Genomic DNA, 27,757 nt, shown 5'->3' with positions numbered 1-27,757 from the left:
AATGGTGTCAGCGTTTAGAAGCTGATTATGGGACGGATCCCTGGATACAGCAGTCTCTAAATGGTCCATCCTTTCATCACAGCTACGAACTTTGTCTGCTAGGTTATTTGAAAACAGTATCATTGACATCAACTTTATCAACATTTTAAGATCAGAAAACTGGATAGCAGAGAGATGAAAGTACACACTGCTGATCAGACAGTACCATAGCCACCACGGGCAGCTCTAACAAACACTGTGGCCCAGACTAACCTCCCAGGCCCAGACAACTAACATGGATCTCACCCATGGCACTGGACACTAGGAAGTCCAGATCAGGGAGCTGTTCCCTGGCTGGGGTGGTATCCAGAACCCTCATAGGGATAGGGGAAGCTTGGGTGGTTCCCCCCCCCTTTTTTTCCTTAACAATTTAATTCCATGTATTTCGTGTGGTGGAGAGGCGCGTGTGCCGTACGTAGTGTGTGGAGGCTGAAGGACAACTTGTAGGAGTTGGTTCTCTTCTCCTATTTGGGTCCCGAGATGGAACTCACGTGGTCGGGCTTGGCAGCAGGAGCCGTTACCTCTGAGACATCTCACTGGCCCTAGAGGTGTAATCCAGGATGGACTAGAACAGTCATTTATTTGAAATACAATTTTCCTCAAAAAAGTAACCCTTGGTGTTAATGAAACACTTCATTTTATTCAAAATTAGATTGAGCAATAGGAGGTCAAAGTTTTTGTTTGATGTTTAAACTAACAATTTCTTCTTATACAATATCTAATGCCAAAAATAAAGTAACACCTTGACTTCTAGACACTTAAGAAGGGGATTTAACAAAGAAATAAAACTTCTAAGAATAAAATGCTTAACAGTTAAACAATCTGTCCCATGGATTAATTGTGCCTTCTATTTAAACTTAATCTTTTGAGGTGTTGAATATTGTTATAGCAGCTACCCTATTCTTAGTCATTCTCTTGTTCTGTGTGCCCAAACTAGGGTATTCTATAGAGGTTATTTTTTTAATGCCATTTCTGCTGCTGAATAATATTCTAAGAATGTAAGTAACTTTCCATGCCAGTTAGGGCTACATGGTGAGACCCTGTTTCAGAAATAAAATAAAATAAAATAAAATAAAAGTAACTGTGAAGGCTAGCAACTTGTCACAAGCTAGAGTCGCTGGAAAGGAGGGAATTTCAGTTGAGGAAATGTCTCTATGAGATCCAACTGTAAGGCATTTTCTTCATTAGTGATCAATGTGGAAGGGCCCAGCCCATAGTGGGTGGGGCCATCCCTGGGTTGGTGGTCCTAGGTTCTATAAGAAAGCAATACCTTTAGTAGTCTGTGTTCACTTTGTCTTCAATGAGAATCTTGGGTGGTTTTGGTTCCTACCCTGGTGCCTTAACCTTTGTCATTCCTGAAGGGCCTGGGTCATCTGGAGTTCTTCTTAGATTGGGTCTTTGTGGTTGCAGGGCATGATAATGCTGGAGATGGTCACAGGGTGTCTTGTATTCCTGATACACTCCTCTGTGCATTCATCATGGAATCTCAGATTACTTTCTCCTTGATAGCCACCGCAGCACAGTAACCCGCTCCTTGCGTGTGGATGCAGAGATGCAGCGGGGTAGTAGTCAGTGTCGTCTCTGCATGGGAACATTCCTTGCTTTGGGATGGAGATCCAGAGGCAGTAAGTCCACGGCATCAGATCACAAGAACAGGAAAATACTTGGTAGTTTTTTACAGTGGGGAAGTAGTGAGTGTGTCGCAAACATTTCTACTCCTGACTGCTGCGCCAGTGAATCCTGGCTGTGGCAGAAACATATCATACACAGTCTATGCACTGACCCACACCATGTGCGGCCTTTTAGAGAACCTAAGTATTGCCACCTGTCTTCACAGTGACACCCAGTCTCCACTCCCATTGCATCAAACTAGCTGCTTCAGGGGGTGGAGAATATGGAAATACCATGACTTTGTGAACAGGGGACCACTGAAGCATTTCTTTTTACTGTGAAGTAAATTCCTTGACCAGAAGGCTACTGTATATACTGAAGTTCTAGGAATACCCAACTCCAGTATAATACATCAAGGCCTTTCCAGTGTTCTTTTTCATAGTTTCAATGCTTCCCAGGGAGAGAAATCTGCTCCCAATTTCCCAATGCTTTTACTTAGGTGATCTATCCTTCAGAGATAGCAACCATCCGATTCCTGGCTACATTTGCTAGGCATACGTTGCCCTTATCATGATCTCTTTCTGGCATAAGCCAGCCAGTCCCTTTTATACAAGGAATTTCATCCTTCACCCTTTCAACCTTTCTGGGGTTCCTGGGTTCTCTTCTCCTTGACCACTTTTCTGTTTATTTAATCTCTAACCTTACCCAGCCCCCACATCTCCTCCCCCCACTTCAGCTCACTCCCACACTGTGCCCTTATCATCTCCTTCACCTGGATGCAGACATTAACCCTTTAGTCTCCACAGGATGATCACATCTCCTTGCTTTGCTTGGTCCATCACACACACCCATTGCCAGGGTCAGGGACACAGGTCTTCCTACCATTGTTGCCCTCATCCTAGAATATCCAGAGATTGTGCTTCAGGCTGTGTCACCTGACATGCTGTGGGCTCGAACTGACATTTTAACCTTTTGTTACATCTTGCTTTCTATCCATCAATATAAAGAGGCCTTCCCATGTCTTCACTCTTGAGTGTCTTGGTGGCAGAAGTCACTCAGACCTACCTACTAGATCCAACTGTCAGAGCGAACTTCTGCTTGGATAAAGGAGAATATGCCATCCACCCACGGGATCTGCCTCCCCACCCCCACCCCACACCCCTGCATTTCATCTCTTCCTCTTCATATTTTAAGAACTTGATGGGACCCCATTCATCAGTTTTACTGAGTGGCTGGTTCTTGCAGAAGGACTTGGCTGGTGCACATTTGTGTACTTTGCTGGTTAGACTGTCATCTTGGCACAAGCTACATTCATCTGGGATGAAGGAATCTTTATGGAGGGCACAGTGTTCCTTCATGGTCTCTGCTTCAGTTCCTGTCTTGGCTTCCCTTAGTGATGTTCTGCGATGGGACGTGGAAGTCAAAGTCCCGCTACAGGCTCTCTTCTTTGGCCAGTGTATGACAGCAGTGGAAAGCAAGCTGTGGTAAATACTCATCACTATCTACTTGCTGAGGCAGCCGTGGTTCTCTGTTGATGCTCACAGTCCCATGATTCTGAGACACATAAATTATGCCTAATTTTGAAGATTTGTACTGTACCTTTCCCTCATCTTCAGTGCCAGTTGCATCTGGCTTGGTTTCACAAGCAGGGATTTCTCACATGCTACACATTAGTAACTAGGCAGAGTAACAGACGGGGTGGTAGGGGTGGTGGGGGTGGGGCGGGGTGGGGGCGGTGTCTGGTACTGCCAGAGAGCGGATCTGTCATGAAGTCCTCTTGTGAACCGGCTTCTCCAATGTCAGTGTATGGGAACTCTCTCTGCTCAGCGTCTCCCAGTTCTTGCTGTTCTCATGTGGAACACAAGTGCTGATGCTCTGATGCCAAACTGATTCCAGACTAAGAGAAGAGAGTTCGCTCTTTGAACACTGCACATGGAAAGTACGTCATCTTTTGTAGAGTATCATAGAATCTTAACCTTGGAGCTTCTGCTCTAGAAGGCACCAGGTCTTTCTTTACAGAGAGTCAAAGTCCAAGGACTCTGCTTTTGTTATTTAAGGTCAAATGTCTGGTGTGCTTCTGGGGCTTCCGTGTACTGCCAACATTCTACAAACTGCCCATGAGGAGAGCATCCTCCTTATCTTCTGGGAGCTCACTCTCACTACACAAGTCAGGAGGCAGGAGAGGGCTGCAGGTTTGAAGAGGCTGAGGCTCTTGGTTGACTCTTATAGCTGCTTCTGTAACCTTAACTTGGATCAATGGCACCCGGATCCCCTCAGTTTCTGGGTGCTGGCATCCTTGTACCTATAGACTCTTTTTTTGCTGTGGTTCTTCTCTTATTCTGGAGTTTCCCCTCTCATCTTCTGTTTTCTCTATACTTCCCACCATTTCTCCTGAGATGTGCCCTTCTGTGCCCTTTCTTACTCCATTCTTAATGGATGTCTAGAAGCTCTACTGTGGTCTGAGACCCACAGTCCCCAGGCAAAGAGCAGGCGCTGAGTCGTTAACAGAATTGATAGCCTCCTATCTCATAGACTTTAAGTGGTGTACAGTTTTCTTAAAACCCCTCTTTTGCTCTGTGCCACATCTTGTCACTTTTCTGGCTTACATGAAATAATCCAACTGCTGATTATCCATGGAACTAAGTTGGAAAGTCTAGTTCTTCACCCTGACATTCTTCCCAGGAGCTATATTGGCAGCAGCCAGGGTTGCATGTGGAATTAATTTCTAGTATTTCCAGGGGTTATTGCATAGGAACGTTTGAAAATTCTTTATACATTATGTAATGATGGCCCCTTTCCTTAGGAAAAAGTAGAGGTTGTGGTAATGAGTAGTAAAGTCGGAAATAGCTCATTCCATATTCCAATGTGGACCCTCCTCCACTTCTTTTCAGGTATCTCTGGGCAACTCTGCATGGAATTCATGAGGTGTGACATTGTAAAATAGTCACCTAAGAGGTAAATGTTACATGAGCTAATGAGTGAGTAATGCACTGGACACTGGGACAAGTGTCAATGCACACACACTGGGAAAGGTGTTATACAGTTTTCTTTACTAGGTAAGAAACCATGCAAAGCATAGCAGTTATGTGAAAATCCAAACCCATTCATGCAAGAATTTCACATCTAAATGATGCATAGGATCCAGTTAGATTTGTGTTTTGCTGTTATTGTTGCTATAATTAATATCCTATTAGAACTTATAGTTGAGAATGATTTAATCCTAAGATGTGGGTAAAATAAACTTTTCAAGTTTGCTAGTAAAAATCAGATAGTAATGAGAGTTGAGAGGAATCCCAGTGGGTAAAGAGCTTGGTGTGCATGTGTGAAGACTGGAATTTAGATCCTCAGCACCAACCTAGCAAGCTAAGTGTGTAGTGTGCATTTGTAACCCCAGTGCTGGGGGCAAAGATGGGCAGACCCTGGGGACAAGTTGGCTGGGCAGTCTAGACAAAAAGGATTGACTCTGTCATAAGCAAGCAAGCAAGTAAGTAACTAAGTAAGCAAGCAAACAAGTAAATAAATGTGGGGAAGCAGTCGAGGAAGACATCCTAATATCAATCTATTGCCTCTAAATGTGCCTACCTGGGCACAACCACACACACAACCACACACACACACACACACACACACACACACACACACACACGTATACACGGCCTTCCCAACGACACAACGGCAATACATAAGGAAAATGTGAAGGTTTTACCTTTATTTTCATATTTAGATGTATGAAAGTTTTACATTTTGATGAAATCTGATTTATCTTTTCCTGTGTTGCTTTTGCTTTGGATCTCATAGGACTTACTTTATGTTTTCTCCTAAGAATTTTATAGCTTTAGTTCTTCTGTTTAGATCTTTGATCCATTTGGGGTAGGTTTTTATTTTTATTTTTATTTTATTTTATTTTTTATGGAAGTAGGTATAGAAGAGTGTCCCATATCCATTTTTTCTATTTCAGTGTCCAGCATAGTGAGAAACTGTTTTTCCTCAGTAGGATGGTTTGGTCTAGCCATAGAAGGATGTGTCTGTTTCTGGATGCTCCATCCCTTGTGCTGTATGCCTGTTCTGGGACTTAGTGTTTTGATTTTTGCAGCTTTGTAGTTAAGTATGAAGTCAGGAAATGTGACCTCTCCAGCTGCTGTTTTTAAAAGTTGTTTTGAGATTTCTTGCAATTACATGTGAACTTGAAGACTGGCTTCCATTTTTACACAAGAAGCCTTTGGAAATTTGACAGATTCAGTTGAGTCTGTAGACTTTAGATAGAGTTGACACCTTGGCGTTTTTACTGTTCATAGTGTCTTTGGTAGGATTGTCTTCTAAGGTCTCAATTGTGTGCATTTAGTGTTTACATCACCAGCAGTTGTAAAAACCTGGTTTAGTTCCTCTTACTGTTACTGCGCCTTCCAATTCACAGACACGGACTGTTGTTCTGATTCTTCAATCACCTCCAGTTCCTGTCAAGGTGTTTCCTCAAATGGGGTCTGAGGACTAACCTTTCACCTCCTTAGTTGAAAGTATTCCTACGAATTTTATTCAAAAGTGAGACTGTAAGCTCCTTCAGACATGCAAGGAAATCTAATGAACAGCAGTGTGCTCACCCCTGGCATAGTCCAGCAAGCACGTGGAATTAAAGTCTCCTGATGGCCTTTTCTTCCCTTCTTTCTTGAATAGTGTTTGCTATTCCACAGGACAATACAGAACCTCCCAAGTGTGTCTCCGTCCTAATCTTGAGAACCTTTGAATGTGCCACCTTACATGGCACAATCCTTTTTTTTTTTCAGATGTGATTAAGGGTCTTGAGATGGGACAGTTAGCCTGGATTATCAGGACATCTCTCCTGAAATGTCAGGATCCCTGAAAAGAAAAGAGAGAATCAGGGCTTCTTGCAATATTCCTTTCCAAGGGCTGGGTGAGCTCTAGGGACTCTAACTTTCATGACCCAGAGATATAAGTTACCCAGGATCTTCCTACAGGGTAGCTATGTGAATTTTGTGGAAGAAAAGAGGTTTGCTTGTTTGTTTATTTATTTATCCACTTATTATTGAGAGAAAGTCTCAATAAACACTAGAGGTCCTGAAACTCACAATCTCCCTGCCTCTTCAAGTGATATGATGGCAGATAATGTACAAGCTAATCCAGTTTGTTGTCCTTTTGGACCAGATCAGTTACCCAGGTACAGTTACCCAGGATCAGTTACCCAGGTACAGATCTGATCCTGGGGTTTGTCGACAGTAAAATACTCTTCAAGGGTGAATTGTCTCACCTCTTTTTTTTTTTTAGAATTATTTATTTGGGGCTGGAGAGATGGCTCAGTGGTTAAGAGCATCTTAACCACTGCTGTTCAGAAACTTATATATAATAAATAAATCTTTTAAAAAAGAATTATTTATTTAATATACATGAGTACACTGTAGCTGTCCTCAGATACACCAGAAGAGGGCATCAGATCCTATTACTGATGGTTGTGAGCTATCATGTGGGTGATGGGAATTGAACTCAGGACTTCTGGAAGAGCAGCCCATGCTCTTAACCATTGAGCCATCTCTCCAGCCCCTGTCTCACCTCTTACCATGAGCTTCCCATATCATGCCAGCCAGGGCCTTTTCCAGAAGAGCTAAGCGATGTGGAGAGGTTGATTTCCCCACCCCCATCTACCAGATACCGAGTGTCATCACTATGGGTCAGTCAGGCTCTCCTGGTGGCTCTACAGCCATGTTGTGGGGACTCATGCACTGTTGGACATCTCTAGTGAAGTGTCTGGATAATTGCTTTTATTAGTTAAAGTATGTCTTTTTATAAGATTTTAAAATTTACCTAAATTATAATAGTAAGTCAAATGAATAAAAATGAGATGTTAATACTCAAGGAAAATATCAGAGCAAAAAGCATTATTAAGCTGTGGTTTTTCTCTTCTAACTGGTGAATTTTCAATAACTGATTGTGACTTTTCCTGAGTGTAGTGATATCAGCATGCCTATAATCCCTGCCTTGGAGAGACTGAGATAGGAAGATCAGGAATGGCTAGCCTAGGCTACATAAGACTCTGTTTAGAAAAAAGAAAAAAACCACATGTGACTATTGATATACTTGGGTTCTTATTTAATTTTATAGGTAGTCATAAAATATTATATTTTATAGACTTTTTTCTTCCTGCCTTTTAAAAAAGTGAGTTTTAACACTTTCCCTACGTTCATGTTTAGAAAATATACAATATTTTCCTGCCGTTTTTTTCAATGATTATTCGTTTTTTAAAATATGTGCTTCTTTAAAATAATAATTGTGTTCTTTGAAATTTCTTACATATATGTAATGTGTTCTAGTACTCTCTCTTTCACATTCTCCTGTCTCCCGTCCCTAGTAACCCTGCCCTTGAAATCTCTACCACATGCTTTCCCCAGATTCATGACTTTTGCCTTTGTTTTGTGACCCGCTCAGTGTACCCAGAGACATCAGTGTGAGCACTAGGTTGGAACCATCCACAGGTGAGGCCACTAGTGGACATACAACTGAAGACCATGGCTGTCCCTCTCCCTGAGTGTATCAGTAGCAAATACATCAGTAGTGACTGGAGGCGCCTGAGCTGTTCCGCCCATGCCTAGGTGTTGACAGGCCCGTGTTTTTGTGCAGACCCCGCACAGACATCTGCAGCTGCTGAGAGTCCGTGTCCTGCCCAGATGGAGTTAGTTATCCATCGCCCTTCTGTATCTTGCAGCTCTTGCATTCTTCCTGCCTCTCTTCTGCTGCATCCTCTGAGAGCATGGTATAAATACACTGATTAGGGATAGGCCCTCGGCCATCACATATTCTCATCATTCTGAAATCTCTGTGCTCACCAGTGTCCACTAGAAAGAGTATTCTCTCATTAAGGCCAAGAGTAGCTGTAAAAGTTCCGGCTTTTCTATACCTGCCCTTGTTCCTGAATAATGACATGGACACCTTGATATTTATTAAAGGCTTCAAGCACTACAGCTGGGCAGATTCTGAGCTATTCTAACCCTGCCCAGGCCTACTTCCTGAGCCACGAGGGGTTACGTGCAGTCTCACTCTGGCTTCTTCTGGTAGACTCCCTGGTCTCCAAGAACCTCAGCTTGTCTCAAGGCACGGAAGTCCCGCCTTCTCTCCTGTCAGCTATAGGCTGATCAGCTCTTTATTGACCAATCAGAAGACGATGAAGAACAATGTTTTACAACAAAACAAAACAAAACAAAAACCGAGTCAGGAAGTGCTTCTTAATAAGGACAATAGCCAATGAAGGAGCTAGAGAAAGTAGCCAAGGAGCTGAAGGGGTTTGCAGCCCCATAGGAGGAACAACAATATGAACTAACCAGTACCCCCAGAGCTCCTTGGAACTAAAGCACCAATCAAAGAAAACACATGGTGGAACTTGTGGCTCTGTAGTAGAGGATGGCCTAGTTGGCCATCAGTGGGAGGACAAGTCCTGAAAAGGTTCTATGCCTCAGTGTAGGGGAAGGCCAGGGCCAGGAATGGGAGTGGGTGGGTTGGGGAGCACGGGGAGGGGGGAGGGGGAGGGGGAGGGGGTTTTCGGAGGGGAAACTAGGAAGGGGGATAACATTTGAAATGTAAATAAAGAAATATATATGTGTATAATATCTAATTGTATATGCATATATTATTATATATGCATAATTAGATATTATATATATATATATATATATATATATATATATATATATATATTATAGCAAGTCCTGGCTGCATCCAGGTCTCTGGGTGCAGAAATTAGCATTTGAATACACAGTGCACAAAAACACCCCCTGCAAGTAGCATTTGTCTATGAGTGTAAATATAAATATTCAGAAGGCAGTGTGAGAAGTGTGGAGTGCTTCCTGAGTTTTTATATCCTCCTCAGTCAAGAACTATACTTCTTTGTATTGTTTAACCCGAAGCCAGCACAACATGCACACTTTTTAGGGAATACCAATGTGAATGAATAGGTATAGGTTTCTTCCTGAGCGAAAACTGAATTTAGAATACTTTAGTCGTGATTGCTCTCTCCATTCTTAGGATATTATCATCTCGTGTTTAGTCTCTTTAAAATTTGAGAGAGAGTGCAGGTGCTGAAGAGGCCAGCAGAGGGCAGTGGATCCCCTGGAGTGGATGTTACCCGCAGTTGTAAGCCACCCAAATTGGGCCCTCAAGCTCAGCAAAGCATTCTTAACTGCTGAGCAGTCTCCACTAATGCTTTAGTCACACTACTGTTTTACAAGGTTAGCGTGGGTAGCTATGTACTGGTTAGATTCTTTGCTCATCATGAACTATTTGTATCCTCCAGCCCTTTGGGGATTTCAATATTCTTCGGAAATTTTTCTTTGTGGAGGTTCTAAGTGGGGGCAAACTGAAACTTTGTTTTAGATTGTGTACTTAATGGCCTTTCTTGGGTTGTAATTCACAGTTGTGCTGCGTAGCACCTGAGACTGATGCTTACCCTTTTTGTTGCATTCTGTAATGATTGGTGTTAATTGTCAGATCTGGGCTCACCTCAAGGCACACCAGTAAGGGATTATTTAGCTGCTGACGTATCTGTGAGGGCTTATGTTAATTAGGGGTGTGTGTGTGTCTGTGTGTGTGTGTGTGTGTGCGCGTGCGTGTGCGCGCGTGCGCGCGCGTGCTTATAGAGGGTATGGGAGTTCTCCATGAGCATGAGTTAAGATTGTGAGCTGCCTGACGCGGGTGCTGAGAGGTCTTCCGGAAGAGCAACAAGGGTTCTTAGCCAAAGAGCGCTCTCTCTCTTGCTCCTATTTAATTTTAGACAGATATTTTAGTCTTTTTTGACAATATCTTTCTCAAGAATGCTGTCTTCCTTGTATTGATTACCTTAAACTTAAAACTTAGAAGTTTTATGATCACAGTCTGACCAGTGATGTTTTCATTTCTGTTTAACGCTTACTGGATTTTCTCCTCGTGTTGGTTAGCCTTTAGTTTTATTTGGGCTTAATCTGTGGCAGTTCTGTAATGCTTGGCTCCAGTTTGTGTCTCTTTAGAGAAAATGATTTATTTCTGACCAATGTCCCAGGGTTATTTTCAGTTTGGAACCATGCTTCATCCTAATATAGCAAATCCAGCTGCAAAGATCATAGATTTCAGGTGGATTCCATAAACAGTTAAAGCAGGCACGGCAGCTGCTCTTTCCTTACCAGTTCTTTGGGGCAGGGTTTAATTCTATTTTTATTCCAATGGCATTATAACGTGTAGTGTGTGCCTCTGTTGGATAAGCATGGTGACTCTCTCCTGTGTCTGCATAGGCTTACAGAGCTCATTTGTCATGAAACCATCCCTATTGCCTTCCAGACACTTGTACCAGGAGTGCTTGTCAGCCTGGATTTATAAACTTCCTTTACTTAAAAAAAAATTAAGTTATGTTTAAAATTTGTTTTAGTATTTATTGATGTTTTGTATCAAGAATATTTTTTCCCAATCTGCTACTTATCCAGAGATGGAAACCAGATGGGTTTATTGAGTTTTCCTAAGAATATCATAACTTTAGGAAAATGCAGTTCATCTTAGCAATTATTAAATGAGTTCTGTGTTTTAGCTACTATTTAGAGAAATATCACTAGCTATCTTCCAGAATACTTCCTTCATGCAGAAAACAAGTATGCTCATCTTTTTGCTATCTTTCTGTAGCTATCAGTTTGAACTATCACATGATCATATTTTCAAGAGGTTTATATAAAACTCTATACAGAGCTTGCAGCTCAGTAGTAATAAAATATTGTAAAGAACTATGAACAGAGACTACATTGTAGAGTTCCACCTAGTACGTTGTTTAATTCACTGTAAGAATATAGTTTATGATGCAGCTTTAAAACAATTCCAAGATTTATGTTGATAAGAGTCTGAGGAAGCCAGGCAGTGGTGGTGCACGCCTTTAATCCCAGCACTTGGGAAGCAGAGGCAGGCAGATTTCTGAGTTCGAGGCCAGCCTGGTCTACAGAGTGAGTTCCAGGACAGCCAGGGCTATACAGAGAAACCCTGTCTCGAAAAACAAAAACAAACAAACCAAACCAAAACAAAGAAAACATTCCTCCCTTGAAATGCAACTCTAGCCTTATCTAATATACAGAAGATATTGCTGTTATTAACACACACACACACATAATGGAAGAACTACACCAAAATTCAGGTATCAGTCAAAATGATTTTTCTTTCTGTGTTTAGATTTTCTTGTACCTCACCTTTAAAGACATGATGGCGTGCAGTCGAGTCAACCGCTCCTGGATGGCGATGATTCAGAGAGGCTCCTTGTGGAACTCTGTGAGTAGCCGTGCAGGGCACTGTGGTCTTCTCACGGGCACATGGGAATTGTCTTCCGGAAGGCCCTGTAGTAAGGGGGCCTCCTTCCTGCTCCCCCACCCTTCTCTGTGGCCATCAGCAGAAAGGGCTTTTTGTTTGTGTTTTTGGTTTGTTGGCTGTTTGGTTTTGCTGGAGGAAGAGGTGGAAATTTAGAGTAACAGTATCTTAAGAGATATATCTGAATTTAAATTTTTAAATGGTGGAATATGTGAGTTGGATATTCTTTTTAGACTGAAGCAAAGACTCATTTTGCTGGGTAAGCTACACCTTCCTTACCCTTGCCTCATTATTTGTCAACTTCTTCCTGCTGATGAAGGCAGGTTCTACGCTGAGCTCTTACTATGAGAAAGAAAACTTTTAAAAAGGAAGCATTTGAGCAATAATCCCAGCACTCAAGAGTGAGGCAGGCAAAGCTCTGAGTTCAAGGTCAACCTGGTCTACTTAGTGAGTTTTAGGACAGCCAGGGCTATATAGTGAGACACTGCCTTAACCCTTCCTACTCCTCAAAAAGAAAAAGAAAACATTCTTTATTATTAGTTTTTTATAATTATTTTATGTGTATGGGGATTTTACCTCCATCTGTGTGCCACCTGCACGCCTGGTACCTGCCATGCTGAAGAGGCATTATATTCTTCGGGAAGGGAGTTTCAGAAGACTGTAAGCCATCTCATGACTGCTAGGAACTGAACCTGGCTCCTCTAGAAGAGCAGCCAGTGCTCTTACCACTGAGCAATCTCTCTAGCCCCGGGGGCAGGGGGAACAGTTAGAGCGTATGATTTGTAATTACCATCTCATAGCTCATAACAGTAAGGTTGGTTCTAAAACAGAGAAGGCGTTTCCTTACTGAACATGACTGGTGGCATATAGAACCCATGAGAGAGGGTGTTTATATGTATTTTGAGTAGTCAGGGCTGATAGATAAACAGGAAAACTAACAAACAGATACTGACAATATTTTTAGCTGTAAGTTTAAGCTTTTGTTTGAAACACCCAAGGTTTGAATGCTTGATTTCTTATTTTACTTTCTCACTGCCTCCTTATAATTGTGCCACACTAGAAAACTCACAGGGAAATTAAGAGACTTGTTACTTTAAACCATCTTATTCGCTGAATGTGGTCCTGAGATCAATAGCATCAGCATCACCTGAGAGCCTGTGGGAGATACAAACTTGTAGGCTGCCCTCCACCTCTCCTCCCTGCACATGCTCTGTTTACTGAACTCAGGAGTAGTGATCAACAGTCTGTCTTCACAGGTTTTAGAATCTCTTTCTTAAACTCAAAGCCAAGACAGGTGTGTCTAGTTTGTGAGCACCTCAGCAGTATGGCTTGACAGTCACGAGAACAGTACACCATGACAGTCAGGAGTGGATGGTGTCCTGACGGGATGGATGGATGTGCACGGAGCTGACTTTCATTTGGAATTGCTGGCACCTTGTCCTCTCCTCTTAGTTTCTATGAAAAAGCATAACAGATTTCGTACCTAGTGCCTGACCACCTGGCCACAGGTCAGTTCCAGTCCGTGGTATCATCAGTCTTCTAGTCATTATCACTGAGGGAAAGTGATGAAGTCAGCTATGAACTAACTTTAGAAAACAGGGAAAATAATACTAATAACAGTTCCTGAACCTTGGCTGACAGTTGTTGAGATTACAGCATCATTCACAGACAAAAGACATAAGAAGTCTCCGAGGGACAATGTAGGCTTCATTTTTACTGTTGGCCATAAGACTTCTCAGTCTCTTTGGAATGAGAAGTACAATTGTTTCCATCTTATAAAAAGAATATAGAAATAGTCTTAGGAAAAGAATAGTATAAAAATATCAGCCTAGAAGCTCATGTCAGATAATACCAGGCTGTGTGTACGTGTCTTGTGTCTTGTGTGCATGCCGGTGTCCTGACAGATTCAGATTCAAGCAAGCTTATTTATATACCTTACACAGCTTGAAAAGGTTTGTTGTTGTTGTTGTTTTAATTTTACATCTTGTGAGGTCTAGTCACGGTTTCTGAATTAGGAACAAACAGCTGGATTTAAGCTCAGCCTGCAATCCTGTGCTGTCCCAGGCTTTTCCTTCCTAGATAGACATTGCTGGTTTTCCCATTGACAAGTGAGAAAAACAAATTAGCTAAGAAATAGCCCACATTAGTAAGAGCCCGGATTAGAATTCGAGCTGTAATCTGCCCATCCACGGTGTGTGCTCTTAATTACTAGCCGTTTATAAGGAGATCCATCACCTGCCGCTTGCCCTCCTTCTAACCAATGGTGCAGGTCCTCTGCTTGCCAGGCTCTCTGAGAATGGAATCTTGAGTTCTGAAAAGCCATTCTCATCAAAAGAATGGCATCAGGTGATGTCAGCAAGTCAGTTTGTCATGAAATTCCTAGATAAGGGATGTTGTCTCTGGACTGAGCGAGAGCATGGTGTAGCTGGGGGATGTTGGTTTGGGTGTCCTCTGGTGTATTGTGTTCTTTTGCCTGAGGTCAGCTCCTGCTCAGTGTTATGGTGTGTGTGTGTCTCCATTTATTTCATCAGTCTTATTGGAAGACGTTAGGGTGTCTCCTCTTGCTGCTAAAATCCTGCTCCTTGTTTTTGATACATGCCCATGACTGTAAATTCTTGCCTGAGAACCACAAAAAATACATGAGATTAAAGAGTACTTGCTTTTAGAAACTTTGTGAGCGCTCCCAGGTTTCTGATACGTGAGATTTCATTGTTTTTCTGCTCTGTATGTCTTAGCTCACCAAGGCCTAGGAGCCGTGTGCACACCGAGTATGGAGTTCAGTGATGGAGTGCTTGTCTGGCATGCATGGGGTGTTTGATCCCTAACTAGAAAAAAGCGTTTAAAGTTTTTACCCTAGTGTACTGGCCTAATCTAATAGTTCTGGAAGTGTGTTTGCACGTATAGTCCTTATCTTGTGGGATTTGCACATCAGTGCACTCTGCCATTATTAGCTTCTTTTCTCGTTTGGAAATGATGAATCTAAGAAGAGATTCTAGTATTTGATGCGTGAAAATGTTTAAAATTTTTATACAAAATAGCTCTTCCTTATTTCTTAATGCTTTTTATTTATCCCCCTTAGATTGATTTTTCCACAGTTAAGAACATTGCAGATAAATGTGTGGTGACCACTTTACAAAAGTGGCGTCTAAACGTGCTGCGTTTAAACTTCCGAGGCTGCGACTTCCGAACAAAAACCTTGAAAGCTGTCAGTAAGTATGCTTGTCCCGGGGGCCTGCCTTGTTCTCTTGTATCCAAAGTGAGAAAAGTGTTAAGGGGAAATATTGTGTATGATAATTAAAAAAAATCAATCCACGCTATTGCTGGTTATGCTCTAGTAGCCCAGTTTCCTCTCCCCCATTGGGAGCTTCAAGCTGCAGTCTTCCCTGTTTCCACGTGGTTTCCCTGCCTCCATCTGAACTGCTCATATCTTCCCACCCATCACCCGTGCCCCCTGTGGCTAGCGGTCACAAATCCCTGTAACACAGTAAAATCAAAACTCTAGAGGCTTGTAAATTATCAGTCAGATTTATAACAGTGGATTTTCAACCCACAGAATGCCCACACAATGAACATAGAGCCAATTGATATTGATACAAGCTGCTCACCTAGATTGGACAAATTGCTCTACAATATTCTATTATTCTTCTATGATATTCATAACTACCCGTGGCTATTTCAAGCCACTTGGATCTGATTTGTCTTCTTCCTCCATCTTCTCTGTCTCCCTCTCTCTGTCTGTCCTCTGTCCCCTCTCTCTGAAACTCTCAGCCCTGTCTTCCTTTTTCATTGTCCAATCACAAACTCTACTCTTATATTTCACCTGACCTCACCTGTGTATTGACCGCAATCCGCAGGGAAACACCAGCATTGCCACATTGTGTGCTTCAGGAATTGGTCCTTTGTGCATTCTTCTTGATCAATTTTTCCCTTTTGTCTAGAATTCATGTATATATAATCAATTTATCTGTTAAAGATATAAGAATATCTTCTCATTTTAACAAAATCTGACAGTTGGCACTAATGGTAGTTCTTTTCATCTCCTCAAACCATCCACCCACTTAGGAAGGGTTCCTGCCTCTATCAGCTTTTCTAAAATCACATTGACATACATATGAGTTTAAAGTGAATATCACTGTCTCCTGTGAGGCTATGCCAGTGCCTGGCAAATACAGAAGTGGATGCTCACAGTCATCTATTAGATGGAACACAGGGTCCCCAATGAAGGAGCTAGAGAAAGTACCCAAGGAGCTAAAGGGGTCTGCAGCCCTATAGGTGGAACAACAATATGAACTAACCAGTACCCCCAGAGCTAGTGTCTCTAGCTGCATATGTAGCAGAGGATGGCCTAGTCAGCCATCAGTGGGAGGGGAGGTCCTTGGTCTTGTCAAGATTATATGCCCCAGTACAGGGGAATGCCAGGGCCAGGAAGTGGGAGCAGGTGGGTTTGGGAGCAGGGCGGGGGGGGGGAGGATATAGGGGACTTTGTGGTATAGCATTTGAAATGTAAATGAAGGAAATATCTAATAAATTTTTTTGAAAAAAAAATAAAGTGAATATCACTGACACCATGATGAATATCATTGACTAATGTCATTATGCTCTTCTGGTCCCTGTTTTCTCCTCAATGTTAGCCCTGAAGATTTTTTTTTCCCAACACATGGTTTCTCTGTGTATTCCTGGCTGTCCTGGAACTCACTCTGTAGACCAGGCTGGCCTCGAACTCAGAAATCTGCCTGCCTCTGCCTCCTGAGTGCTGGGATCAAAGGCGTGTGCCACCACGCCCGGCTTGAGCATGAAGAATCTTAAGGATTCCATAACGAACAAGATTTATTGTCTCATTTTAGCTAAAGTTTTGGCTAGAGATATTTTTATGTCTAAGCCGGTTGCTGGACTATTCTCATGTCAAGGAATCGGCAGATCAAGTTACCTGTCCTGTATGATTTCCTCAAATTTTTCGAGATTTTCAGGGAATCTTCCTTTGTCATATCTGATCCACATCACTCTGGAAGGGGGTCCAAAGCCCTTTCTCCTTTCCTGTCAACACAAATACAGAGTCCTTCCCCCAAAATATGTCATTTGTCCAGTAACTGGAAATCATTAAAGGTATAGCTTGACCTCTTTCCCAGAGGAATTTTAATATAACCACTAAACTCAAAACCACACACATTGTGATAATTAAAGCAATTCAAAGCAATTAAAGCAATCTAAACACATATTAACTGTTGAGACAGTGCTTCTTCACCATCTCCTGCTTTTTGACCTGTAATTTAAGATCAAAAGTCTCAGTATTTTATACATCTCTGTGTACTTCAATCCTCCTGGCTATGGAGGGTAATATCTCTGTGGGGACACATGTCCCTTTCTTTATGTAGTTCTCCAGGCCTAAGTCTCTACTGTCTGAGAAAGGTCAGGCTTCCTACCACCTGCTCTCAACCTAAGTTTTTCAGATTGAATGCCTCAATATTTATTATCTATGTCTACTTACTGCATGAGCCAATTTACGAGCTCTATTTATGTTGTAGCAGGCAAAGGCAATTCCAGAAATCCCATGTGGTACACGTTCAAAGATTTTTAAGAATTTGCCTTGACAAGACTTTTAAATTTCTTTAAAGCATTTTTCATTCAATCTTATTTCTATCCTTAAAAACAATTAAATCATATTTATTTGTCCCTATCCTTTGATTATGTTTGTAGGAAGCAGGTTGCATCTACCATCTGCCTCTCTGCCTCTCATTGTCTTCCTCCTAGCAGCCAGCCTGACTCTTTGCATAGCAGGGCTCCCAGCTTCTCAGCTTAAGCTCTTTGTATCAGTTTCAAACCGTGGAAGACATCCCCATGTGGCTCAGGCAAAAATCTGTATATTCCCTTCTATCCTTAAAAACAATTAAATCAGATTTATAACTCTCTATTCCTTATTTATCTGGTGGCTGGAGGCAGGCAGCTTTTATTGTCTGCTTCTCATTGTTTCCCTCCTAGCAGGCAGCCCAGGGTAAGTCCCTGCCTGCAGCTGTGTTCCTTTGTCTAGTTTCATGGCTTGCACAGGAACCATGTGACCCTGCTCTCTGAGAAACTCATTCTCCCCGTTCCTAAATCATATCATTGTATGTGTGTATTATCTCTTTCATTTGGGAGTCTCTAAATTATTTTAATAGTGCGTTCTTGCCCCCACACTAGGCACTATCTGTAGCTGTGAGTTTGGGCTCCCGATCACACACATGTACTCATCAAGGAGCTTTCTGGATTCACAAATGGAACACACACACACATATACACATACACACACATACACACACACACACACACACACACTTTAAATGCCTGGGCTATCTCAAAGGCTAGGCACTACTAAACCTCCTCCTGCTACCCCAGGCCCAATTGGGAAAGTGGCCAGTGGCCACCCACCTGAATTCTCACATGGCTTATTGTCTCTCTTTCCTGCCAACTGATCTATCTCCCATCGCATCATGGTGATTCTGTTTGTTCCTCTCTCCCACATCCTAACCTGTACAAATCTAAGGGTCCTGTCCCATATCCCTTTGGATATGTTCACAAATATAGCCATTGGCCACAGGAATCTTTATTGATCGATCAAAAACCAATTGGGGACAAGGACCTTCAGTGTTTGGACAGACAGATTCCTGATGAAATCAAAGTTAGAACCAGCCCCCAACAGCCTACTGAACATGAATACATACTGCCCATTGAACATGAAGGAATGTCTAAAGTCAAACTATGAAGTAGCTGTTATGTAAGAACTTGGTAGCAGAAGCATCGGCTGTGTGGCCTTGTGCACCTCTCACTTGGAGATAAGCAGACTTTTAATAGCCTGACTTCAGGAATGTTTCTGAACAAGATCAGTGTTCCAGCTCACGTAGCTTTTGGATACTTGAGAATAATTTCTATTATAATATGTTTCAGAGCCTGTTTCCAAATACATCCCAGGGGATGATGATGGATATAAAAGAACCAATTAAGTTCCCAAACTAGCCTCCAAAAAGTTGACCAGGAAAATTTTGAACCTTTTCTCTGAACCGTACTCAATCTGCTTACCCCCTTTCAATTCTTCACAGCTAGGCTAGTCCCCTGCTTGACATTTAGGTAACATGGGACACTTCGGGTCTTCACCCTTACTCTACCTACCCGAGAGGCTCATGGGCAATGATAAATGAATCTATAATATCTCTTGAGCAACACTGTAAATCTAACAGCTGTCTATGATGACTGCTGGTGTGGAAACTGAGATGTGCATTTCCTATACCCAAACCACTGGTAAATTCCGTGAGGGCTCAGATGCTCACTGTTCACACAGATGCCCTAAACCAAACCAACATTGCTGGCAATTCCTCTGGCTTCCATTATCTTGGTTTTCCATAGATATTAATGCAGATTCAGATGTATCCCTTGCCAACCACTCTTGTTGATGTTCCTGGAGGCAAAGCTTAATGTCTCTTAAATCTGCTAGTTTTTTTTTTTTTTGGGGGGGGGGATCTAGTTTTGGAAATTCTGGTCTAGGTAGCCAAGTACAAGGACTGTGTTTTTGTGTACAATAGAAGAATTTATATGACTGGATCTTGGCTGTTTACCTGGCTCTGGACTCTAGCTCTGATAGTTGCCATCTATGTGGCTTTGTCCAAGTTGCTTGATCCCTGAGCTGTGGATTTCTCATCTTTGAAAGGTAGATAGCATTACGGTCCTCAGAGGGTCCTTGTGAATTATAAGCACAACACTGGAAACTTTTAACACAGAGTTCAACAACAAGAGACACTTAATAAAGTACTCAGTACTATTTCTCATATATCATTTTTCAAGCTTGGGTTGTTTTTTGCAAGAATTAAGGAAGACCAGTTGCTAAACTTTGTATCAAATGTCTTGATAGAGAAAGGGCAATATGTTTTGTGTGGGAGGAAACCATGGGAAGTAACCTTTCTTTCCATGTGGTTTGCCCAGTGCATGAAGTCTCTCTGGTTACTGTATGTAAGGTGACGAAGTCAGATTTATATTCTGTATGCATAGCCTCTTTTGCTGGCTCTGTATTTTCTAGGTGGCATAATTTGAAATAAAACCAGTTAGCAGCAATCATCTTGAATGCCATCCTCCCTTAAATATTCTCTGATGTTATTTTTTGTTTTCTTTTTTTTTTTTTTTTCACCCCAGATTCTGGCCCTGAGTCCTAATTTTATGACTTGTTTTGAACTTTGCTCTATTACTTTTGGAGGAAGTACTTGGGCCTGCTTAACCATGACAAGTGGCTTCTAGACACAGACAGGAAGAAATGAAGTGTTTTTTCCATATTCATTGGCAGTTTCAGGTCTTCAGGGCTCATGATTCAGATCATCTACCTAGGCCTGTCAGAGCTGCCTGTCTGTCAGAGCTGCCTGTCTGTCAGAGCTGCCTGTTAGAGCTGTCAGCCTCTCAGAGCTGTCTGTCTCTCAGAGCTGTCTGACTGGCTTTTCATAATAACCATCTCATATTCTCTATTTGCTTATTATGACAGTGTTTTTTTGTTGTTGTTTGACCGTGAGGAATAGTGGAGAATTTGGCTTATCAGGACATTCCTCTGGATTCCTCTTGAATCCAAAATTGCAAATCTACTTAATGCTTAAATTGAGTTAAACAATTAATAATAGCCGAGGGTTGACAGGAGAAAGGGGTGACAATCCATTGTAACTTTTCATTTTTATCATTTTTGAAAGACTATACAAGGACTTATATGTAAAAATGAACCTTGTTTTTTAAGTTTTATTTCAAAAAGCCACTAAAAACATATGCACTATGAAATTCTAATGCCATCATTAATATCCAACTCCCTCAAGTCACCAGTGTGGACTAGTTGGATTCTTTTGAGACAGTTTCTGGCTTTGTAGCCCAGGTTGGCATCATGGTCCTCCTGCCTCAGCTTTAGTGTTGGGGTTGTGGACATGTACCAGCAGTTCTGGCCCACTGTGTACTCTTGTCATGGGAGTCTGATCTGCAGGCGGGCAGGTTTCCCTAGATTATCAAACTTGCCACAGCCTAATAATAGTTGCAAACAAATCAGAGGAATCTCCTTATAGCTTGATTACCCTGCATAAATAGGCATCACAATTCATCCAAATGTTTTGTTTTGTTTTTTTCCAGAGCTGAGGACCGAACCCAGGGCCTTGTGCTTTCTAGGCAAGCGCTCTACCACTGAGCTAAATCCCCAAACCCACAATTCATCCAAATGTAAACATGCGGTTTTCCCGTGGCCACAGAGCGCTGTGCAGCCAGGTCTAGCGGGGACGGTTCGGTAGTTAACTACCCCACGATGGTGATTCTCACTCTGTGCTTCTTTGCTGGGTGATCTCTGTGTATTTTCTCCCATTCATCATCTTCTGTGTCCTGGTCAAAAGTCTCAGGGTATGCTGGCAGCTTGTCTTTGGGGCATTCTTCATAGTAACTCCGTACGTATTTCCCCACAGACCACCCTTTGTATTCTTCCGGCGTTTTGCATTCTAGACCGTTATAGTGGACGTTGTAGTGGTGCTTTAACCAGTAGTAGAGGTAGTGGATGCTGTAGTCACACCTCCAAGGGTTATCTCTGAGCCACAGGAGTTTCAGAAAGTACAAATCCTCTAGCACTCCATAGTCAAAGTTCTGCAGGCTGTTGTTTGATAAGTCGAGCTCTTCTAGGTGTATGAGCCCTAAAAAGGCAGCTAGAAACAGAGACCACTTATTAATCAGTGGGTAGGGGAGCTGTACGGCCACACACCATGTGTCTGTCACACGGCCAAACACAGGTTTCAATAAGAGACCCCATTCTCTCCGTCACAACATTCTCTTCAGTACACATGTGACTCTCAGTATTTTCTGAGACTGGACAGAGCCCATTAAGGGACTTGCTGGCCCTCAGCTTTTCAGTTCTGGTGAGAGAAAAGGAAGCTAACTTCACTAAGGCCTTGCTTCTAGTTGCAAACTACTTCCTGTCGTGAAGAAAGAAGTGTGGCAGTGTTTGCATAAAGACTCCCAGCCAAACCAGACAGTTGTCCTATTAACAGGTGCATTACGTGATTAAAAACTCACTTCGAGGTCCTGCTACTTAAGGCCGAGCTGTTGCTTTATCATGAAAATGTGTGCGTGATAGGTCGGATCTATCTGAGTCCTTAAAAGGGGTCACAGAAATGGCTTTCTGACTTTGCAAGCTGTTAGTGTTTGCCTGAGTTGTGGCGGTATTTTGGTATAATGTTTATTTAATGAGGAAAGCGCTTTCTTCCTCTCTAGCTCTGTGGAGAGGATTTCTGGGTCAGGGTCTCAGTGTGTCCTCCTTACTGAACATTTGAGGAAATACAAAATATGAGAAATATATTTTTATCAAACGAAGCTTTCCCTTGATCAGACAGACTAGCATGTTTTATTTGAAAAAGTTGGTTCTAAGTTTTTAAAAATCACCTTTCTGGAACATGGGGAAAGCCTGTGTGGTGTTGACACATTGTAATCTCTGCCCAGTACTCTGAATGTGTCAGAAAAGTACATCTTTCTGGTGTATTTCTTCTTTAATTGGGAAGATGTTGCAAAAAGGGGGCACACAAATAAGGTAAGTGTGTCAATTGTAAGACGTGAGCACAGGAAAACATAAAAACCCATGGCAGCTTCCTAGGTTATTTTATTGGTGATTTCTAAAAAATGCCTAAAAAAAATATAACCTTTTCCAGTTTAGTGGCTCTGCTGGTGAGAGTCTATTTTTGTACAGTTCCAAACCAAATAATTTCTTCCCATGTTTTTTGAAACATCTGGTTGAATTTGGTAAGCGGTGGTGTCTATCAGTGTTACAGGCATATGCATTTGATTTAGCGGGATGCTGAGAAATTGGAACAAAATAACTCCTAACAGATAAAGTCAAGGACAAAGGATGCACACTTAAAGGTCCACCACACATTCCAAAATTCACAGGCCATTCCCAGCTTCAAAGGTCTTGTCTCTGTTTTGAACATTTTCACCTTACTCTTTCAGAATGCCCTTGCTAGAACACAGCATCCTTATTTTGAATCTGAAAATATGCTTGACATCAATACGAGTCACTATTTTCATATTGTCTTTTCTTGACGGAGCCCCAAACAGACTCCTTTCTATTTTGGGCCAGAGAGAAGGCTGAGGAGTTGGGCATGAGAGATGATCAATCCTTGTGATGATAGTTTTGAAATTTTGGCATTTTGTGGCTCGGGCTAAAATTCTAAAAGCAGGCCATCACAAAATCACTTTTCTTGAAACAACCCTCCAGATGGAAAGCGTGTGTAAATAAACAGTCCTACATTTAAAAGAACTGCAGTTACTAACGTGGGTGTATCTAGGCCCCCTGGGAGAGCTAGCTTGATTCCTTGAAGGAAGTAAAACTCCTAGTAGGGTGGCTTTCCCCCCTTCTCCACTGATGCCCTATATTTTACCAGACTGTCACCCAAGTCTTCTACCGTCTGGTGCCCCACATTTGCTCACAAGGCAGCCCAAATTCTCAAGGAAGTCACTGGGAAGTGCTTCATTTTAAAATTCTGAAATACAGTAGGCCTTTTACTTTCAAACTGTTTTAGTTAATTTTGTCTTATTTAAGCTCTAAGATCCATTTTCTTTTCTTCTAAAGGACTTACCAAAGAAAGTACTTGGTGCTTGGTTCAACACATACTTGTGAGTGAAAATCCTTCCCTTGTGTTGAATTTAACAAAGGGATGTTGGGAGGAAGGGAGGGAGAGAGGGAGTGGCTTTTATATTCCATAGTCTGTTGTGGCGAGTCATTGTTATAGCATGGCTGTTCACTGCTGTAACACATTTAGTTGAGGCTGTTTAATAATAATTGGCATTTTAGTTTATTTAACCAAAGCTCTAAAAGTCATCTGCATTCATTGTGTGTGTGTGTTGCTGGGAATTAAACCCTGGGACTTGCATTTATTACACAAATGCCCAGGCATCCATGCTACTGACAGTTATCAACTGCAGCTTCGATGAGAGCATTAGAAATGCATGTTGTGCCTGCTCAGGCACACCACACTTACTCCATGCATCTATGGTGTTCATGGGGCACGAGGTCTGGGTTCTTCAACCTGTGGCCTGACTTTGTAGAGTCTACACACCATTGACTGATATGAGCATTAGTAAGTATAATGACTATACGAAAGAAATGCCTTTGTATTTACTGTGAGGAGAAAATTGCTTTTAATCTTGCCAGTCAAAGTGCAATATGTATATAGGCTGAGGTAATAAGCGTAGCAAACTGTCCCTTTAAAATGTTGTTATAATTGTATAATATTTAAATGCTATATTTATAATATTTAATTGTAAAACATGCCTTTGTAGCACCGGAGTGTTCATCTTTGCTTTTCGTGTCTGTTGTGTTGGAATAGTGAGGCTCTGCTGATGCTTGCGATACTATTACTAGAAGCAGAGAGGCTGAAAGGAAGGCGCAGAGGCTACAGTGCTCACTGGACACTCACAGGAACCAGAGTTTGCTCCCCAGAGCCCATGTAAGAGGCCTGACAGGGTAATGTGGGCCTACAACCCCCCTGCTGGGGAGGTGGAGGGAGACAGGAGGGGCTCCAGACTAGCCACGTTAGCTAATTGGTGAGCTCAAGATTCAGTGAGAAGCTCTGTCTCAACGGATAAAGGGAAGAGTGAGTGCAAAAGACACACTGTCAACCTCTGCCCATACACGTGCACACCCACATATTAACAAGTACACAGGGGCACAAAAGTAATTGCTCTAATCTTTTAACATAGGAAATATGATTGTATTCAAAAATATTTCTAGCTCTATGCTGCGTTATAATATAATAAATATTATATTTATAAGTGATCATTTTATAGCTGGGCCTTTTAGATTGCAAGCACACTGCAAGGAAATGTGTGATAGATAAACTAGGCAGTTTAGCCTAGTTCCTTCCAGAGCTAGTGTTTGCTTTATTCACGGCATTCATTTTGTTTCCCACCAGAGGCTTTGCTTAGCAAGCGGTGGAGAGCCTAGAAGGGCAGAAGAGAGAACCAATTTTGATGTAGGAGCATGGTTAACATCTTAGCTCAACTTGAGCATGCTTCCTCTGAACCTATGAACCTGGTATTTAGCAGTTAGTTTTGAATTTATAGTAAATAAGTTGGGGCTTAATGTCTACCCCCTCAAAAGTCAAATCTGAATTTCCATTTTAAAAGCATTATATGTTCATATTCCTATCTTTTACTACATTTTCATTAGTTTGATTTATGAATTATTATATTGTGTGTGTATGACATATGCACGTGTTTATGTGCATATGCTTGTGTGTGCATGTGTGTGTGTATGTGTGTGTGCATGCGTGTGTGTGCATGTATGTGTGTGCATGTGTGTGTGCATGTGTGTGTGTGCATGTGTGTGTGTGCATGTGTGTGTGTGCATGTGTGTGTGTGCATGTGTGTGTATGCATGTGTGTGTGTGCATGTGTGTGTGTGTGGAGGTCAAGGCCAACATCAGCTCTCTATTTCATTTTGGAAAGAGAATTTCTCTCTGAACCTGAGACGTATTTATTTGGCTAGGGTTGTTGGCCAATGAGCTCTGTCCTCCTGTCCTCAGTGCTGGGGCCATACGTGCGTGTCCTTGCACCAAGATTTTATATAGGTGCTGGGGATCCTAACTTAGGTACTTGTGCTTCTGTGGCATCCACTTTACCAAAGGAGCCATCACCATACAGGTGTGATGGTGGGCCCTGTGATATGAGCACTTGAGAAGCCAGGGCAGGAGAGTGAGAAGCCCAGGACCACTCTGGTGTACACTGTGTGAGGCCCTCCACTCCCACCATTCACTACTTTACAAATGCCTCTGTTAGCTAGGCTGACTGAGTGAATATTGCTTAGTACCATGTAGTCCGTGTCCTGCACCTGTTGGATTCTGTATTTGCAGATTCAATCAACAGATTAGAAGTAGCTGGAAAACATGACGTCTAGTCTGAATTTGTAGTGCATTCACCAGACTTTTCTTCTTGTTATTGTTTCTTATGCAATATAGTATAGTGACAGTTTTGATAGCATTTTCATGATATTGTTATCAGTAAGAGCAATTAAAGTATAAGGGGAAACACATGTCATTTTACAAAAGGGATTTTGGTGTCTGAGAGAGTTCCTGAAACAAAGACACTGGACCCCAAGGGATGACTGGACAGTACTACACCCTTTGTAGAGCAATGTTTTAGCACACACATCTGAGTGTCTAACAATCCCTATTTTAAGCATCATGCTTAATTAAAGTTCAGACTCTTTGAACTTACTTTTTGTACCTAAATGGAGTTTACTATAGGTGTTGCCACAGAAGAAAAGCCACAGCCCAGCTGCCCCCCACCTGAAGGAGCATGCATCATGACTTACTTACCAGGATCTAGAGCATTCATCGTGACTTACCAGGATCTAGAGCATGCATCGTGACTTACCAGGATCTATAAACTCAATGCCATTGCTGCTTAGGTTTAACTTCTTTAGTTCGTGAACATCTTCAAACTCCTTGGGTCGGAGCTGTCTGATTTTGTTGGATGACAGGTCAAGCTTCACTATGTCTGGAGGGATGTTGCTTGGGACTTTCTTCAACTCTGGAAAAATGAACAGTGTTTAGGTTACATTTTTTCTGGCTTCTAGTTTCTATTAATCTTGAGGGGCTGCAGGTCAGCTTAGCGTGGGGGGCTGGCTGGGGGGAGATAGATAGCTGGAGCCAAAGAAAACATGAATGAGCCTTGGCAGGTGCTGGATTCAAATTGCATGCACCATGCTTAGCCTGTACCATGCTTAGCATGCACCGTGCTTTGCAGGAGGGTCCAAGGGAGGGGCCTCTCACTCCTTAGCTGCAGAGGCAGGAGCTAAAGAAGAGGAAGACTCTGCAAGGCTGTAGAGTCATTTGGGAAGCAGGGACTCTATCTTGGTGACCCAAAAGGCCCACCTTTGAAAGGCTGGGCCTAGTAGTGCACGTGAGGGACAGGGGCAGGGAGGTGGCTGCAGGCGTGAGGCCTGCATAAGACATAGGAAGCTTCAGTCCAGCAAAGACCTACAGAATAAGACAAGCTACAGAATAGGTAAAGAGAGTGTACAGGTAAGTCTTTGTCACCACTGTGTAAACGAGAGTTATCTGAGAAGAGGGGACCTTAAAAGAGGAATTCTTCCATCAGATGACTCCCTATGACTGTGGTGCATCCTTTTGATTAATAACTGACAATGGAAGGGTCCAACAAACTGTGAGTGGTGCCACTCCTGGCCAGGCGCTCGTGGCTGCTTGAAAAAGCAAACTAAGCAAGCCATGAAGAGCAGGCCAATGAGCAGCGTTCCTCCGGTCTCTGCTTCCCTTGCTACCTGTAGGCTGGCTTTCCTTGATAATGTGGAGACTGCCATCTGGAAGTGTAAGCTAACTCTCTCCCTGCTCTTGGTCAGGGGTGGGGCACCGGTGACTACCAGTAAAGCTGCTGCCTCTTTCTTGTTCCTCATCTCCTGAGGAGTTGCCGCTGCCCTCTGTCAGGGTGCCATTCTGTTATGATGTCAGGTTATCCATCATTTTATGCTTCCTCTGCCAACAAATGATCCCAGGCACACGGCTCCCATAAACAAACACCACATTCTTGACTTTCCTGATCTCCCAAGCCATGGCAACAGCCCCCTCATCCTCAGGAGACCATGGCAACAGCCCCCTCATCCTCCCAAGCCACGGCAACAGCCCCCTCATCCTCAGGAGACCATGGCAACAGCCCCCTCATCCTCAGGAGACCATGGCAACAGCCCCCTCATCCTCCCAAGCCACAGCAACAGCCCCCTCATCCTCCCAAGCCACGGCAACAGCCCCCTCATCCTCAGG

General features: G+C 42.5%; 2 protein-coding genes across 3 annotated transcripts in view; one reads left to right on the top strand and one right to left on the bottom strand.

Moving 5' to 3' along the window:
- Positions 1–27,757, top strand: part of Fbxl13 (F-box and leucine rich repeat protein 13) — a 159,318-nt gene that overhangs the window by 47,782 nt on the left and 83,779 nt on the right. For both annotated transcript variants that reach the window (XM_021163602.1, XM_021163601.1), the window contains exons 8-9: positions 11,830–11,925; positions 15,041–15,170. In XM_021163602.1, coding sequence (XP_021019261.1) covers positions 11,830–11,925; positions 15,041–15,170 — 226 coding nt within the window. The remainder of the gene's footprint in view (positions 1–11,829; positions 11,926–15,040; positions 15,171–27,757) is intronic.
- The window catches only part of Lrrc17 (leucine rich repeat containing 17), a 32,618-nt gene continuing 25,191 nt past the window's right edge, over positions 20,331–27,757 (bottom strand). The window contains exons 3-4 of the mRNA XM_021163603.2: positions 26,355–26,510; positions 20,331–21,635 (exon numbers count right to left, since the gene is read on the bottom strand). Of these exons, the coding sequence (XP_021019262.1) occupies positions 21,238–21,635; positions 26,355–26,510 (554 nt within the window). The 3' untranslated portion in view covers positions 20,331–21,237. The remainder of the gene's footprint in view (positions 21,636–26,354; positions 26,511–27,757) is intronic.

This window comes from Mus caroli, chromosome 5, assembly GCF_900094665.2.
Source record: "Mus caroli chromosome 5, CAROLI_EIJ_v1.1, whole genome shotgun sequence".
Taxonomy (NCBI): domain Eukaryota; kingdom Metazoa; phylum Chordata; class Mammalia; order Rodentia; family Muridae; genus Mus; species Mus caroli.
The sequence above is the reverse complement of the archived record's forward strand: the minus strand, read 5'-3'. Positions and strand labels throughout refer to the sequence as shown.